This window comes from Dendrobates tinctorius, unplaced genomic scaffold (assembly GCF_039654945.1).
Source record: "Dendrobates tinctorius isolate UK_male_01 unplaced genomic scaffold, ASM3965494v1 ptg000012l, whole genome shotgun sequence".
Lineage (NCBI taxonomy): Eukaryota > Metazoa > Chordata > Amphibia > Anura > Dendrobatidae > Dendrobates > Dendrobates tinctorius.
In genome coordinates, this window is record NW_027361680.1 from 351,165 (window position 1) to 370,277 (window position 19,113).

Consider the following 19,113-nt stretch of genomic DNA (forward strand, 5'->3'; position numbering starts at 1 on the left):
TCCGTAAAAAAGAAAAAGTACTTTTTTTTTCACAAAAATTTTGTTTTAGCCTCAATTTTTTCATTTTCACATGGGCAACAGGATAAAATGGATTGTAAAATTTGTTGGGCAATTTCTCCTGAGTACACCAATACCTCATACAGTGGGGCAAAAAAGTATTTAGTCAGGCAGCAATAGTGCAAGTTCCACCACTTAAAAAGATGAGAGGCGTCTGTAATTTACATCATAGGTAGACCTCAACTATGGGAGACAAACTGAGAAAAAAAAATCCAGAAAATCACATTGTCTGTTTTTTTTTTCATTTTATTTGCATATTATGGTGGAAAATAAGTATTTGGTCAGAAACAAAATTTCATCTCAATACTTTGTGATATATCCTTTGTTGGCAATGACAGAGGTCAAACGTTTTCTGTAAGTCTTCACAAGGTTGCCACACACTGTTGTTGGTAGGTTGGCCCATTCCTCATGCAGATCTCCTCTAGAGCAGTGATGTTTTTGGCTTTTCGCTTGGCAACACAGACTTTCAACTCCCTCCAAAGGTTTTCTATAGGGTTGAGATCTGGAGACTGGCTAGGCCACTCCAGGACCTTGAAATGCTTCTTACGAAGCCACTCCTTCGTTGCCCTGGCGGTGTGCTTTGGATCATTGTCATGTTGAAAGACCCAGCCACGTTTCATCTTCAATGCCCTTGCTGATGGAAGGAGGTTTGCACTCAAAATCTCACGATACATGGCCCCATTCATTCTTTCATGTACCCGGATCAGTCGTCCTGGCCCCTTTGCAGAGAAACAGCCCCAAAGCATGATGTTTCCACCACCATGCTTTACAGTAGGTATGGTGTTTGATGGATGCAACTCAGTATTCTTTTTCCTCCAAACACGACAAGTTGTGTTTCTACCAAACAGTTCCAGTTTGGTTTCATCAGACCATAGGACATTCTCCCAAAACTCCTCTGGATCATCCAAATGCTCTCTAGCAAACTTCAGATGGGCCCGGACATGTACAGGCTTAAGCAGTGGGACGCGTCTGGCACTGCAGGATCTGAGTCCATGGTGGCGTAGTGTGTTACTTATGGTAGGCCTTGTTACATTGGTCCCAGCTCTCTGCAGTTCATTCACTAGGTCCCCCCGCGTGGTTCTGGGATTTTTGCTCACCGATCTTGTGATCATTCTGACCCCACGGGGTGGGATTTTGCGTGGAGCACCAGATCGAGGGAGATTATCAGTGGTCTTGTATGTCTTCCATTTTCTAATTATTGCTCCCACAGTTGATTTCTTCACTCCAAGCTGGTTGGCTATTGCAGATTCAGTCTTCCCAGCCTGGTGCAGGGCTACAATTTTGTTTCTGGTGTCCTTTGACAGCTCTTTGGTCTTCACCATAGTGGAGTTTGGAGTCAGACTGTTTGAGGGTGTGCACAGGTGTCTTTTTATACTGATAACAAGTTTAAACAGGTGCCATTACTACAGGTAATGAGTGGAGGAAAGAGGAGACTCTTAAAGAAGAAGTTACAGGTCTGTGAGAGCCAGAAATCTTAATTGCTTGTTTCTGACCAAATACTTATTTTCCACCATAATATGCAAATAAAATGAAAAAAAAAAACAGACAATGTGATTTTCTGGATTTTTTTTTCTCAGTTTGTCTCCCATAGTTGAGGTCTACCTATGATGTAAATTACAGACGCCTCTCATCTTTTTAAGTGGTGGAACTTGCACTATTGCTGACTGACTAAATACTTTTTTGCCCCACTGTATGTGGTCATAAACCACTGTTTGAGCACACGGCAGGGCCCGGAAGGTTAGGAGCGCCATTTGACTCTTTGAATGGAAAATTAGCTTCAATTGTTAGCGGTTGCCATGTCGCATTTGGAGAGCCCCTGTATGCCTAAACATTGGAGCTCCCCCACAAGTGACCCCATTTTGGAAACTAGACCCCCCAAGGAACTTATCTAGATGCATAGTGCGCACCTTGAACCTCCAGGTGCTTCACAAATTGATCCTTAAAAAAGAAAAAGTACTTTTTTTTTCACAAAAATATTGTTTTAGCCTCAATTTTTTCATTTTAACATGTGCAACAGGATAAATTGGATCCTAAAATTTGTTGGGCAATTTATCCTGAGCACACTGATACCTCATATGTGGTCATAAACCACTGTTTGGGGGCACAGAAGGGCCCGGAAGGCTAGGAGCGCCATTTGACTTTTTGAATAGAAAATTAGCTCCAATCATTAGCGGACACCATGTCGCTTATGGAAAGTATGTTGTGTACGTCAGGTTGGTGTGTGTGGTGTAGTATACACCACACACACCCAAAACTGATGTACACTATGCCACACACACCAACCTGTCACACTACGCCACACATACCAACTTGACACACTACATCAGCTAGATGTGTGTGGTGTAGTGTATGTCAGGTTGGTGTGCATCGTGTGGGGTAGTGTACGTCAGGTTGGTGTGTGTGGTGTAGTATACACCAAACACACACCAACTTGGCGTACACTGCACCACACACACCAACCTGACGTACACTACGCCACACACACCAACCTGACACACTACGTCAGGCTGATGTGCTTGGTGTAGTGTATGTCAGGTTGGTGTGCATAGTGTGGTGTAGTGTACGTCAGGATGGTGAGTGTGGTATAGTATACACCAAGCACACACCAACCTGGCGTACACTGCGCCACACACACCAACCTGATGTACACTACGCCACACACACCAACCTGGCACTACGTCAGGCTGATGTGCATGGTGTAGTGTATGTCAGGTTGGTGTGCGTGGTGTGGTGTAGTGTACGTCAGGTTGGTGTGTGTGGTATAGTATACACCAAACACACACCAACCTGGCATACACTACGCCACACACACTATCCTGATGTACACTACGCAACACACACCAACCTGACACACTACGTCAGGTTGATGTGCGTGGTGTAGTGTATGTCAGGTTGGTGTGCATGGTGTGGTGTAGTGTACTTCAGGTTGGTGTGTGTGGTATAGTATACACCAAACACACACTAACCTGGCGTACACTTCGCCACACACACCAACCTGACGTACACTACGCCACACACACCAACCTGACGTACTACGTCAGGTTGGTGTGCGCGGTGTAGTGTATGTCAGGCTGGTGTGCATGGTGTAGTGTAATGTAGTGTACGTCAGGTTGGTGTGTGTGGTGTTGTGTATGTCAGGCTAGTGTGGGTGAGTTCTGTTGTGGATGTGTTTAGTCCACGGACGTGTGATGAATTTTGAAACATTCATTCAAACACAGTCCAGGTTTGTCGGGACACGTTTCACATTGGAAACGAGTTTCCCTTCTTGTCTCCCTTTTATAGCACACCCGGCACCTTTTTTTTTTCTCTCCTCATCGGGAAAATGTTGCCCTGGTACCATACGGGAAACTTGAGTTCCAGGTGTGCTGGGCCACGCTCTGTCCTCGTCTCCAAAAATCATGGCCTTTATCACCGCCTCCTGGAAGTCAAGGAAGGTGAGGTTCTGGCTTGCACATCGTGATAGCACGCATGCGTTATACAGTGCCATTTGTACGATGTGCACAGCCAGTTTTTTGTACCACACCGTCGCCTTCCGCATGGCACTATAGGGCTGGAGGACTTGATCAGAAAGATCAACTCCCCCATGTGATGGTTGTATGCCAAGACACAGTCCGGTTTGTGGACTGGTGCTGGGGTACCTCGAACGGTGGTGGCCGTGGTGACGGCGCCATGGATTGTGGTCAAGATAAAGACTTCTCTTTTCTCTTTGAACTTGACAACAAGCATGTTGCCGCTACATTGGGCTCGGCTCTCACCCTTTGGGAGAACCTGCTCAACTAGCGACAAAGGGAGACCCCTCTGGTTTCTGCGCATGGTACCGCAAGCGACGGTAGCTCTCGCAGAGAGGGATTGAAATAGTGTGATGCTTGTATAAAAGTTGGCAGAGAGGGATTGAAATAGTGTGATGCTTGTATAAAAGTTATCAACGTACAGATGGTAACCTTTATCAAGCATTGGGTGGACCAAATCCCACACTATTTTCCCACTCACCCCCAGAGCAGGTGGACATTCTGGGGGCTGGATCTTGGCGTCCTTTCCTTGGTAAACTCTAAAGGTGAGAGTGTGCCCTGAGGTACTCTCACACAGCTTGTAGAGTTTTATCCCGTACCTTGCCCTTTTGCTGGGCAGGTACTGACGGAAATGAAGCCTTCCTTTGTAGTGGACGAGGGATTCATCCACACAAATTTCCCTTTCGGGAATGTACACTTCAGCAAACTTGTTGCTGAAGTGTTAGATGACTGGCCGAATTTTGAACAGTCTATCAAAATTCGGGTCATTGCGGGGAAGGCTTTAAGTGTTGTCCCTGAAATGAAGAGATTTATGAATCGCTTCAAAACGTCTGCGACTCATAACCATGCCAAATACTGGAGTTTTTGATATAAAATATCGGTACTCCAGTATTGGCGAATTTCTGGTTTCTTCACAATCCCCATGTGAAGAACCAGTCCTCAATATTTAATCATTTCTACAGAGTCCATGGGACTCCAAGTAGAGAATGAAGAAATTGGGTGTTGGGCCAAAAATTGTTGGGCGTACAAGTTTGTTTGCTCCACCATGAGACTGATGATTGACTCCAAGAAAAAGACTGATCAGGAGGGCAGGGGGTGATCAGGAGTGATCACTGGGGCTGAGGGATGATCACCGGGGCAGAAAGGGGCTGATAGGCGTGGGGGGCAGAACGTGGCTGAGGAGATGCAGCAGCAGGAGTTGATCAGGGGGTGATCACCAGGTGTAGAAAGGGCTGTCAGACGCGAGGGGACAGAAAGGGGCTGAAGAGATGGAGGTGGATATGAAGCAGCAGGGGTTGATCAGGGGGGCAGGGGGTGATCAGGGGGTGGTCACAGGGGGCAGAAGGTGATCACAGGGGGCAGGGGGGGCTGTCAGGTGCAGGGGAGCAGGAGGGGGCTGAGGAGATAGATCTGTATATGCAGCAGCAGCAGGGAGGTGATCAGGAGGGCAGGGGGTGATCAGGAGTGATAACTGATGCTGAGGGATGATCACCGGGGCAGAAAGGGGCTGACAGGCGTGGGGGTCAGAAGGGGGCTGAGGAGATGGAGGTGGATATGCAGCAGCAACAAAGGGTTGATCAGGGAGGCAGGGGTTGATCAGGCAGGCAGGGGTTGATCAGGCAGGCAGGGGTTAATCAGGGAGGCAGGGATTAATCAGGGAGGCAGGGGTTAAATCAGGGGGCTGAGGGGTGATCACTCAGGAGGGGCAGGAGGGGGCAGTCAGGCACAGGAGAAAGGGGCTGAGGAGCTGGCAGTAGCAGGTGAGAATATCAGTGGTGCAGGGGCTGATCAGAGGTGCAGGGGTTAATCAGGAGTGCAGGGGGTGGTGATCGGAGTTTGGGGGGATGGAAACAGGCGGTGGGGGAGAGCCGGTGTATACTTAGATTGGCGTCAGCGGCGGCGTCAGCGTCGGCGGCAGTCAGCGGCGGTGGCAGTCAGCGGCGGCGGCGATCATGGGCAGAGCAGTGGTCAGTCACGTCCTTCCTCAGCTTCCACAGATGGGATGAAGCTGAGGAATTAAACAGCCATCATTGTACTCCGCCCCTCCACATCTGATTGGAGGGCTAGCGTCACATGGATGCTAGCTCCAATCAGATCTGAGGGGGGTGACTAAAAGGTCACCAGGTGTGATCGTATCCCCGGGGGGGTGAAGCCACCCCCCTGGGGTGAAATCTAGGTCCCCCTGCAGCGGCGGATCGGGTGACCTTTGATTGAACCCGGTCACCCGACCCGCAGGAGCGCGATCTTCTCATGGCGCCACATAGGCGTCACTGGTCGGATTTGCACCGACTTTCATGACGCCTATGTGGTGTCATTGGTCATGAAGGGGTTAAAAGGCAATTTTAAATCACAGAAACATTGCAGGGTGTGGGAATACAAATTCATTACAATCTTTGATTCTGTTCACACAGGACTCAATTTGTCAGGAGGATTTATGGCCATTACCATATCTGAGCTATTTCCTCCAAAAACAATGAAGGCACCATCAGCCCTTTGATCTCACAGAACTTTCACACCAATTATCTAATCTTACCTAATTAAGGATTCTCTTTTCAAGCTCAGTGTTTGTTTATTGAAATGTCCATGTATCACACCATGCCTGTGCTTTCTACTGTATATAAATAAGGTTTCTTCAAATATTTTGTTATATCAGCCTGATGAAGAGATGTAAGTTCTCTCGAAAGCTTGCTTTGTAACATCATTCACTATAATTTGCGAGCCATTAAAAGGTATCACACCCACAAGATTCCTATTTTGCTTCTCCCACTGAGAGCACTTTATATCTTTTTTTCTACTGGCTAACACAGTACCAAACCACTTTTTTTGTTTTACTAAAAAGCCTACTTATTGACACAATTTAGCTGGCCAAAAAAAATACAGGGCAGATATTTGAAAGTGAGCTATCTCTGTCAGATGCCTCATCTATCTGTGGGCTACAAATTGTTGCATTTCAGGCCTACATTCCACTGTATTTGCTGTGTTTTACCCTAGTTATTGACACGAGTTTGATAACAAAAAATAAATTTTTACCTATAGTCCAGATATTTTAAAGTGTGGTTTTTCCGCACACGGATCACACAGAAGATCGCTCCCAATTCAGCCATATGTAGTGAACATGGAAAATATTGTAGTCCATTTAAAATGGGCAAGACGCATGGCAAGGGACACGGAAGTGGACGTGATGGTGATGGTGCATGCAGAGGTTGAAGCCGTGGGCAGGCTGAAATTGTGGCACAACAAACACCAACATCTTTTTGCATGAACTTTCTGTCTGAATTCATAGGGGATCGCAGAATATCAATATTGAAACCAGAGCAGTGTCAAAAGGTTGCTGGTTGGATAGCAGATAATGCTTCTACTCACTTTTCCACCAGCACCCTGTCTTCCACACGGTCAACTCTGAGTAGCCGTGAGTCTGGACCGCATATTCCTCACCCTGATCCTCCTTCCTCAAGCCATACCGAGGGCCCGGAGACAACTGATCCCACACTTGGACACTCCGAAGAGCTGTTCACTTTTCCATTTATAGATTCGGGCCTCTTGAAGCGGGGCAAGATGAGATCGCATGTAGCGATGCCCAAATATTTGAGCAGCCACATTCACATGAAGGTGATGGTGGGAACATGTCACAACAGGTGCACGATGAGGAGACACAATTGCCAGAAAGTCAGGAGGAGGACCAGAGTGTGGAAGTGGAAGCCAAGGTGGTGGATGATATAGTAACTGACCCAACCAGGCAGGAGGACATGCAGAGCGAGGACAACAGCACACAGGGGGAGGGAGGTGTGACACCTCTACAGGCAGGAAGAAGCAGGGTGGTGTCCGCAAACAGGAGGTGGGCAACCATTCCTCGTAACACCAACACGACAGAAGTTGGCAGTACAACTGTTAGGTCTTCCTGAGTCTGGTTGTTTTCTATGGACTCTGCCGATAACCCCAAACAGGCCACCTGCCATGCCCGTATCAGCAGCAGTAGCAAAACTAACAGCCTGACCAACACCAGCATGATCAGGTACATGGCAGTAAAGCACCCAACTTTGTGGGCCGAACACCAAGCTCCAGGAACAGTGTCTGTGGGTGAAAACACTGCTTCTTCCACTGTTATGCATGCAAGCCAATCCCCTGTCCACGTTGCATGCGAAGATGCCACCTGCCCTGCACCTGTCATTGCCCACACTCAACTACCACCATCATCAAGTATGTCCACATCCTTGTTCCAGCGCAGCATTCAGTTGAGCATATCCCAGTCCTTGGAACACAAGCGTAAATATGCAGGCAACGCTCCACAGACCTCAGTACTAAATTTACACATTTCTCATCTGCTTGCACTCGAAATGCTGCATTTTAGGCTCATGGATATGGAAGCTTTCTACAACCTGATGGCGGTGGCCGTCCCAAGGTACTCGGTCCCCAGCCGCCACTATTTCTCCCGGTGTGCTATCCCGGCATTGCACAAGCACGTGTACCATAACATTAACCGTGTAATCAACAATGCTGTTATTGGGAAAGTCCACCTCACCACAGACACGGTGACAAGTGTTTGTGGGCAGGGATGGTACATCTCGCTGATGGCACACTGGGTTAACATAGTGGAAGCTGGGACCCAGACGGACTTTGGGAGGGAACATGTCCTCCTGTCTCCGAGGATTGCAGGCCCTACGTCAATCAGGGTTGCCCCCACAGTCTACAGCTCCTGCACCTCCTCCTCCTCTTCAGCCTCCATCTCCAAAATAACCACATCAGTCACAAGCTGGATGCACTTCAGCACTGCCTCAGCCGGGCATCAACAAGCTGTACTGAAGCTGATATGATTAGGTGACAAACTGCACAATGCTGAAGGGATGTGGACAGCTCTGAAAGAGCAGGCAGATGTGTGGCTGACACCGCTGAACCTACAGCCAGGCATTGTCGTGTGTGACAATGGTTGGAACCTGGTGGCGGCTCTGAGGTGAGGCGAGTTCACACACGTACCATGCCTGGCCCATGTACTTAAGCTCATTGTTCAACGGTTTCTCAAAAGCTACCCAGAGCTGCCGGATCTGCTTGTGAAAGTACACCACCTGTGTGCCCATTTTAGAAAGTCAGCTCCAGCTTCTGCCGCCCTTGTCATGCTTCAGCAGCATTTTCAGTTCCCGGCTCAGTGACTGGTGTGTGATGTCCCCACGCGTTGGAACTCTAAACTGCACATGTTGGAAAGGATTTGTGAGCAGAAGAGGCTAGTTGTTGGCTACCAGCATCAACAAAGCCATTGGTATTCAGTTCAGTCTCCACACATTAAGACCTCAGGAGTGGACATGGATGTCAGACATATGTACCATCCTACAAAACTTTGAGGAGTCCACCAAGATGATGAGCGGCGATGACGCCATAACTAGTGTCACCATCCCACTTCTGTGTCTTCTGAAACGCTCTCTGCTCACAATCAAAGAGGTGGCATTGCAGGCTGAGATGGATCAAGGAAGCATACAGGGTGAATACACACAGCCCATCCTCATGTCATCCCAATGTGGATTGGTTGACAATGATGAAGAGGAGGAGTAAGAACAGGAGCTACTTTCATGCGCTATAGACGGTAATACAAGCACAACTGTCATACAGTCTGCTCAGAGTGAATGGCCTGAGGACAGGGAGGGAGGAGGTGGAGGAGGAGGAGGAGAGCATGATCAGTTGTCCTCTTGGTGAGGACATGGAAGTCTTGCCTGTTAGCAGTCTGCCACTCATGGCTGACTTTATGTTGCGCTACATTTCTCGTGACCCTTGTATTGTCAAAATTTTGGCTGACAGTCATTACTAGTTGATGAGACTTCTAGACCCACGCTGCAAGGAGAGTCTACAATTCTGTTACTGTCTATGCAGTGAGTGGCTGGGCTGCTAAAATTAGGACGCGTCCAAATACACCATTGACGAGACGTACTGGAGGGCCTTATGAAAAATGTTCCCATTGTAAGAAAATGCGTCCCCCATAGTGTTTGCCTATGCACTAAATGCAAGGTCTGCCCTGCCACAAAGTTACACGCACCCCAGTATATTAATGCCTCCTGATGGCCCTATATAAGCCCAGGTGGTGGAGGTACATTTATTGGGGGGTTATTTCTTTTTCCTTACTTACAAATTATTACTCTGGAAAGGATGTTACTTAACATATTTCCCAGGAAAATCCATTTTGGATTCGTTTTTGTATGTATTAGTGTGCGCGTGTAAAAGTGGTGTAACACTCTGACAACATTGTTCAAAGCAGTGACCTAGGAGTCAGAAATGCTTCCAGGGGTGATCCCCATAATGTTTTCATGTCATTTGGGAACTGTTTCCATCATTTTCAGACCCTAAAAGGACCCCGGGGGGGAAGGTCGAGACAAAAATGCTCGGTTTCCCATAGACTTACATTGGGCTCGTTGCTCGGGTTGAGCACCCGAGTATTCCAATTTGTTCGACCCGAGTATTTTAGTGCTCGCTCATCACTATTAATAACCCATTTAAGACTGACCTTTTTAGGCCTCAAATTTATTTTTTTTCTGTTTTTTCACTGCCACATTCAAAAAACCATAATATTTTTATTTTTGTCTGATGTAGCCACACAAGGGCTTTTTGAGGGATGAGCTGTATTTATCTGTGGCACAATTTTGGCATACACATAATTAACCAACTTTTATTAACTTTGTACAGGTTTAGTAGGATTATTGTGATATCAAATGTTTAGCAATTTATGTTTTTATTATTTTTGCATAATAAATAGATTTAAAAAAATGTTTTAGTTCCACTGTATTTAGTTAGCCATGAATTTAACATTTTTCTGTCAACAGAGCTGTGAGAGGGCTTATTTGTTTTCAAGTCAAGAAACTTTTTCATTATGTTTTGCTACACTTTGTGGGAGGTGGAATAAACGAAAAACATTAGTTCTGGATTATATACTGGGTAGCTATAATTGCACTTGCAGGAGAGTGTGATCACAACCAGGTCTGTCTATTTTCTTGCTTTACTATTAGTTAGCAGGCTATCCGACAGTAAAATCATTTTTCTCAAGCATGGATTAATTTAAAACTATAAACAAAGGTATACTCACCTTCAGCATCCTGTGACTCCAGTGCAGGCCATAGTGCTGGGCCAACTGCAAAAGTAATTTCTGCTCCATTCTGAAGTCATAGCATTACTGCAGCCTCTAACTGGCTGCAGAAGTCAGGTGACTAGTAAAGCGCATCATTGGAAAAACATCTGATGGCGTGCTCTTCTAGGCACCTGACCGTTGCAGCCATTTACAAGAATGGCGCAGATCTCCACAGCTGTATCAATCAGCGGGGACGCTGGGAGGCCATTAATTATTTTTAATCAATCCTTCCCTATATAAAATTATTTAACTGAAAGACAAACCCTTTAAATTGCCCTATAAATTTTAGGTCATGTCTCTTAAACCAATCTCACATTCCAACTTTTGGCTAACATGGCATAAAAAGTGAAATTCGTGCAAAATTGTTTGTATACAGTTTACACCTCCAAAAAAAAAGTGATATCACTAGTGTTGAGCATTCCGATACCGCAAGTATCGGGTATCGGCCGATACTTGCTGTATCGGAATTCCGATACCGACTTCCGATATTTTTTCAATATCGGAATTCGGCATCGGAATCGGAAGTTCAGTTGATTGACGGCCTGACGTCATCATGATGCGCGGTGTGTGCGCATCATGATGCGCCGTCATTTCGGGCCTTCCGGGGGTCTCTGCCGGCCTGCCGGGGGGCTGTGCCGGCCTGCCGGGGGGCTGTGTGGACTGCCCGGGGTCTGTACCGGCCTGCCGGGGGGCTGTGCCGGCCTGCCGGTGGTCTGTGCACCCTGTGGGGGTCTGTACCGGCCTGCCGGGGGGCTGTGCCGGCCTGCCGGGGGGCTGTGCTGATGTCCGGGGGTCTGTGCAAGCATCGTCCGATGGGACTACAAGTCCCATCGGGCGATGCCTGCTACCATGACAGTGATTGACACATTAGCCAATGATGGGACAGTAGTAGTCCCATCATCCGGCTAATGTGTTAAATGTTAAAAAAAAAAAAAAAAAAAAAAAAAATGCTACATACATACTACACTCACTGGCCACTTTATTAGGTACACCTGTCCAACTGTGTGTTAAGACTTAATTTCTAATCAGCCAATCACATGGCGGCAACTCAGTGCATTTAGGCATGTAGACATGGTCAAGACAATCTCCTGCAGTTCAAACCGAGCATCAGTATGGGGAAGAAAGGTGATTTGAGTGCCTTTGAACGTGGCATGATTGTTGGTGCCAGAAGGGCTGGTCTGAGAATTTCAGAAACTGCTGATCTACTGGGATTTTCACGCACAACCATCTCTAGGGTTTACAGAGAATGGTCCGAAAAAGAAAAAAAATCCAGTGAGCGGCAGTTCTGTGGCCGGAAATGCCATGTTGATGCCAGAGGTCAGAGGAGAATGGGCAGACTGGTTCGAGCTGATAGAAAGGCAACAGTGACTCAAATTGCCACCCGTTACAACCAAGGTAGGCAGAAGAGCATCTCTGAACGCACAGTGCGTCGAACTTTGAGGCAGATGGGCTACAGCAGCAGAAGACCACACTGGGTACCACTCCTCTCAGCTAAGAACAGGAAACTGAGGCTACAATTTGCACAAGCTCATCGAAATTGGACAGTAGAAGATTGGAAAAACGTTGCCTGGTCTGATGAGTCTCGATTTCTGCTGCGACATTCGGATGGTAGGGTCAGAATTTGGCGTAAACAACATGAAAGCATGGATCCATCCTGCCTTGTATCAACGGTTCAGGCTGGTGGTGGTGGTGTCATGGTGTGGGGAATTTTTTCTGGGCACTCTTTGGGCCCCTTGGTACCAATTGAGCATCGTTGCAACGCCACAGCCTACCTGAGTATTGTTGCTGACCATGTCCATCCCTTTATGACCACAATGTACCCAACATCTGATGGCTACTTTCAGCAGGATAATGCGCCATGTCTTAAAGCTCGAATCATCTCAGATTGGTTTCTTGAACATGACAATGAGTTTACTGTACTCAAATGGCCTCCTCAGTCACCAGATCTCAATCCAATAGAGCATCTTTGGGATGTGGTGGAACGGGAGATTCGCATCAGGGATGTGCAGCCGACAAATCTGCGCCAACTGTGTGATGCCATCATGTCAATATGGTCCAAAATCTCTGAGGAATGCTTCCAGCACCTTGTTGAATCTCTGCCACGAAGAATTGAGGCAGTTCTGAAGGCAAAAGGGGGTCCAACCCCTTACTAGCATGGTGTACCTAATAAAGTGGCCAGTGAGTGTACATGCATGCTACATACATACTACATGCTACATACATACTACATACATACTACATACATGCTACATACATACTACATGCATGCTACATACATACTACATGCTACATACATACATGCATGCTACATACATACTACATATATACTACATACATGCTACATACATACTGCATGCTACATACATACTACATACATACTACATACATACTACATGCATGCTACATACATACTACATATATACTACATGCATGCTACATACATACTACATGCTACATACATACTACATATATACTACATACATACTACATACATGCTACATACATACTGCATGCTACATACATACTACATACATACTACATACATGCTACATACATACTACATGCATGCTACATACATACTACATGCATGCTACATGCATGCTACATACATACCACATACATACTACATACTACATATATACTACATGCATGCTACATACATACTACATGCTACATACATACCACATACATACTACATACATACTACATACATACTACATGCTACATACATACTACATGCATGCTACATACATACTACATGCATGCTACATACATACTACATGCTACATACATACCACATACATACTACATACATGCTACATATATACTACATGCATGCTACATACATACTACATATATACTACATGCATGCTACATACATACTACATGCTACATGCATGCTACATACATACTACATACATACTACATGCTACATACATACCACATATATACTACATACATACAATACATTCATACAATACATACATAGACATACAGTACATATAACATAGAGTAACATACTTACCAATACTTGTCACATTGTTCCCCGAAGCCATTGTCTTTTCCGGAATAAATATTAACATAACAAACCACAAAAATACTCACCCACGATCCGAAGCAGTCCACGAGTGTGTCCCACGACGATCTTGGGTCGTCCCTAGTCTCACTTTATGCCATTGCTGCGTGGGAATTTCCCACACAGCAATGGCATAAAGTGAGACTAGGGACTTTTTTTTTTTTTAAGTGGCGGAGGAATACAGTGCGGAAGGATACCTACGTTCCGTCATTGGATTCCTGCAGCCCGTAGAGAACGGCAGCAACAGCTGATGCTGCAGTTCTCTACCCAAGATCGTCGTGGGACACACTCGTGGACTGCTTCGGATCGTGGGTGAGTATTTTTGTGGTTTGTTATGTTAATATTTATTCCGGAAAAGACAATGGCTTCGGGGAACAATGTGACAAGTATTGGTAAGTATGTTACTCTATGTTATATGTACTGTATGTCTATGTATGTATTGTATGAATGTATTGTATGTATGTAGTATATATGTGGTATGTATGTAGCATGTAGTATGTATGTAGTATGTATGTAGCATGCAGTATGTATGTAGCATGCATGTAGTATATATGTAGTATGTATGTGGTATGTATGTAGCATGTAGTATGTATGTAGCATGCATGTAGTATGTATGTAGCATGCATGTAGTATATATGTAGTATGTATGTAGCATGCATGTAGTATATATGTAGTATGTATGTAGCATGTAGTATGTATGTAGCATGCATGTAGTATGTATGTGGTATGTATGTAGCATGCATGTAGTATATATGTAGTATGTATGTAGTATGTATGTAGCATGTAGTATGTATGTAGCATGCATGTAGTATGTATGTAGCATGCATGTAGTATATATGTAGTATGTATGTAGCATGCATGTAGTATATATGTAGTATGTATGTAGTATGTATGTAGCATGTAGTATGTATGTAGCATGCATGTAGTATGTATGTGGTATGTATGTAGCATGTAGTATGTATGTAGCATGCATGTAGTATGTATGTAGTATGTATGTAGTATATATGTAGTATGTATGTAGCATGTAGTATGTATGTAGTATGTATGTAGCATGCATGTAGTATATATGTAGTATGTATGTAGCATGTAGTATGTAGCATGCATGTAGTATATATGTAGTATGTAGCATGTAGTATGTATGTAGCATGCATGTAGTATATATGTGTTATGTATGTAGCATGTAGCATGCATGTAGCATGCATGTAGTATGTATGTAGTATATATGTGGTATGTATGTAGCATGCAGTATGTATGTAGCATGCATGTAGTATATATGTAGTATGTATGTTGCATGTAGTATTTATGTAGTATGAATGTAGCATGTATGTAGTATGTAGTATGAATGTAGCATGTATGTAGTATGCATGTTGTATGTATGTAGCATGTAATTTTTTTTTTTTTTTTTTTTTTTACATTTAACACATTAGCCGGATGATGGGACTACTACTGTCCCATCATTGGCTAATGTGTCAATCACTGTCATGGTAGCAGGCATCGCCCGATGGGACTTGTAGTCCCATCGAACGATGCCTGCACAGACCCCCGGAGCCTGCACAGACCACCGGCAGGCCGGCACAGCCCCCCGGCAGGCTGGCACAGCCCCCCGGAGCCTGCACAGCCCCCCGGCAGGCCGGCACAGCCCCCCCGGAGCCTGCACAGACCACCGGCAGGCCGGCACAGACCACCGGAGCCTGCACAGACCCCCTGGCAGGCCGGCACAGCCCCCCGAAAGGCCCGTACAGACCCCAGAGAGGCTGTACAAGGGCAGGAAAGGGTTTTTCTTATTCCGATACCGGAAGTCCCATAGACTTGAATGGGACTTCCGGTATCGGAATCGGCGATACCGATACTTTTTTTAAAGATCGGCCGATACCATCCGATACGATACTTTGAAGTATCGGACGGTATCGCTCAACTCTAGATATCACTCTTTGTTGAAAACCACCTGTAAGTAGCCATAGCAAGCTTGAGAGATGCTATCCAACCCATCGACCTTGATGTTTCTAAGTGCAGTGCTGTTATTCTTCCTAAAATTCAGATTTGTCATTAATAAGTAGCGACATTTAACAAATGACCAAGCGGGTCTGGCTTTTTTCCAAGCTATTTTAGACTCTTCGTTCGATCAGTGTTCTGATAAATCTATGAAAGGCAAGTGAATCTTCAATGCTTTTAAAAGTGTTTTCCCACATTTAAGTCTTGCAGATTTTACATGCCACATCTGTCTTTACAGTGTTTTTTATGCTATTTATTTCAACCCAATAATCTACAAAATATAGATAATAAATATAAATAATTACTAAAAAAGAGTATACATTTTACCTATGTCGTGGCATAAGTCCATAATTGCCATGATTAAATCTCTGATTGGCCTCTTTTTCTGCAAAATAGTTAAGCAAATTAGGAAACGCTTTTTGGATCAAGCTCCCAATTCGAGTCAACTTTGCAATGTCAATAGGATAACCATTGGTAGAAACACGATTTTGAATCCAAGCTCCTCTTCTTGTGCTTAGAAATACCTTAGGAGAACAAATACCAATGTTCATTGTTTATTCCACATTCAATATATTTCTTACATAAATAGTTGGACTAGTCAAATTTACTTCAGAAAATAATCCTTAATCTTTTCCTTATTTAATGACGCTCACGAAATCCTCCTTGTAATTTCAAATCACTAAGTTTTGAGGATTTTTAAGTTTTAATAGAGCTGTGAAGCTTATTATGGATTGCAATATGTGTACAAGATCAGAACCACGGTTGGCACATGTGTGCAACGCCAGAACCACTATCAGTTCATGGATGCAGCACCAGAACCACTGTTAGTACTTGAATAAATCAGCAAGCTAAGTACAGCAATTAATTGCAATGTTAGGTCAGCCCCATGTACAATTTCATCGCATGAGCTTACATCTCCCAGTATGTCTTTAACAAAGGTAAGGAGATACTGGGATTTGTTGTTAATAGTCTACATCAGGTTGTGGCCCAAACAGGAACAAGAGCACTGAAGAGATGCAGGAAGGATCACAAAAACAATTACATCCAGGTACCTTATATTTGTCATCTTCTCTGATTGAAGTTGTTTGCATCCTTTTTTGCCTCCATGTAGTACAAACCCCATGATGATATTTCACGCCCAGAGCTCGTCTCTGCAGATTTTACTCTTCTCTGTATTCAACAGCACTTCCTGACACGGTGCCCTTAAAAATAAGTGTCATTATCCTTACCCACAAATAAAAATATCTCCCATGCTGTGCCCCTGAATAAATAATTTCCTGTGCTTCCTTCACAAAATATCAACTCCCACACTGACCCTCTGCAAAATGTCCCCAACCACACTGCCCTGTGCAAAATGTCCCTCCCACACTACACCTCTGCAAAATGTTACACGCACACTGCCCCTCTGCAAAATATCCCCCCACACACATACCTGGATATAGTATCCCCCCACCACCATCACCTCTTAAAAAACATTGCCCCTTTCACAGCTGTCACCCCCATTATGTGTCCACACTGTAGGATTAACCCCCACATCCACAATGCTTCATTTAATCTTCGGCTCCTTGATGGAGAGCTTACTATTGGTTGGATAGTCTCTTCTCATCTGCGGGGTGGAGCTTCAGTGCCAGCAGAAGTGTGATGACGTCAGCAGCATGCTGACCTCATCACATTGCTGCATGTCGGAGCAGGTACTGACAAGCACCGCTCTGCCCCAGTCCTGTCTTCAGCATTCAGATATATTCATGTCTGAAAGACACAAATACATTTCAATATAAGATGGGAGCGGAATATCCTGGACGGCTTCGAGCAAAATCTTTGGTGGGCTGAATGTGGCCCGTGTGCACCCGATATGTGAGCTGGAAACCCCAGGAAGCTGCCACTCTAGTTAACAGTTTCCCTGACCCAGAAGGGCATCCTATGCCTTTCTATAGGAAAATGAGTCAGATACACAAAACCCATGCAGCTTCATGGATAGATTTGATTGGGTTGGCTGAGATCAAAGCAGGTGATTCATTCTGGCCTGTAATGGAACCTGCCTTGAGACCCATGAGTGGAATGCCTGAGTATTATCAGTCCTTACCATCTGAGGAGGACTTCCTAGAAAAGCTCCAGCTCTGGGCCAAGGACCGTCTAATAGATCAAGCCACTTCCTTGCAAGATACAATGCAAGAGAAAGGCGAATCTGTGGAAAAATATTACCACAGGTTAAACCAAATGTTTACTGATTTAGGATTTGATCTCCTGGACAAAGCCCTCCACCAAATCTGGGTGCAGGCCTTTGTGCAGGGTCTGAGAGAACCAATACGCAAACAACTGCAGACCACCAGGCCAGAATAATGCAGGCTAGAATTAGAAGTGTTACATACAGTAGCAAAAGGGTTAAAGTTGAATCAGCCAGCTAAACCCTGTACTACCCTTCTGTTGTCTCAAGACCCTTCCCAGGGCAACCCCAGAGCACAGAGACCTAGGGGTGCCTGCTTCAACTGTGGGAAAGTAGGACATCTAAAAAGAAATTGCAGATCAGCTCCACTCAGGAGAGGGCCAGAACAGCAACAGCAGCCTACCCAGGGACCACCTGGACCCCATTCACAATAGGACATTGGCAAGCCGGATCCACCACACACCCCACTACTCTTACACTCCACAAAACAACCGAGAGGACCAACGCCTACTATCCAGTTAGAGGTTGAAGGCAGACCCCTCAATTTCCTGGTGGATACCGGTGCAGCCAGAAGTGTAATCAGGAACATTGACTTACCAGACCCGGACTGTCTCACGGATGAAGTAGTGCCTTGTGTGGTGGTGGATGGAAATACTCAATACACTCCAATGACCAGACCCCTCCATGTAAGCCTCCAGCCAACACAAAACATGTCCCAATTAGTAGTCTCATCCACCTGCCCCACCAATCTGCTAGGGTCAGATCTGCTGTCAAAATTTCAAGCTAATATTCTGTTTCACGAAGACGGGACAGTAAGTCTTAGGACTCCATTTACTCGTGAGCAGGCTTCAGAGGTATACGTCCTTTTCTCTCTGCAGTTCAATGAGCAGTGCGCGCCCATGGATCAGATAGAACCTGAATTCATGGCACTGATCCCAGATTCGCTGTGGGCACGAGGCCAAGAAGACATTGGCAGGCTCAAGGTTCCGCCCATAAAAGCAGAACTGAAGCAAGGAAACCACAGTATTTGCTCTCCATCTCACAATCTGCTGCTATTACACAGCTACTGAAAATCTACACAGAAAATGGAGCCATCACACCCATCAAGTCACCCTGCAACACTCCTCTGTTTCCAGTAAAGAAGAAAACACCTAAGGGACAGCCTACTAAGTTCCGCATGGTACATGATTTGCGTGCTGTCAATGAAGCCACA

The 19,113-nt window shown here is 45.3% G+C and overlaps 1 protein-coding gene and 1 long non-coding RNA gene across 7 annotated transcripts in view; both read right to left on the reverse strand.

Annotated features, from left to right (window-relative positions):
* The window catches only part of LOC141065779 (flavin-containing monooxygenase 5-like), an 816,973-nt gene that overhangs the window by 150,537 nt on the left and 647,323 nt on the right, over positions 1–19,113 (reverse strand). For all 6 annotated transcript variants that reach the window (XM_073557933.1, XM_073557934.1, XM_073557936.1 and 3 more), the window contains one exon: positions 16,064–16,260. In XM_073557933.1, coding sequence (XP_073414034.1) covers positions 16,064–16,260 — 197 coding nt within the window. The remainder of the gene's footprint in view (positions 1–16,063; positions 16,261–19,113) is intronic.
* On the reverse strand, positions 16,789–18,773 carry LOC141065867 (uncharacterized). The gene is made up of 2 exons (XR_012226422.1): positions 18,498–18,773; positions 16,789–17,485 (listed from the first exon to the last, which is right to left on the reverse strand). It is a non-coding gene; the product is annotated as an uncharacterized lncRNA (long non-coding RNA).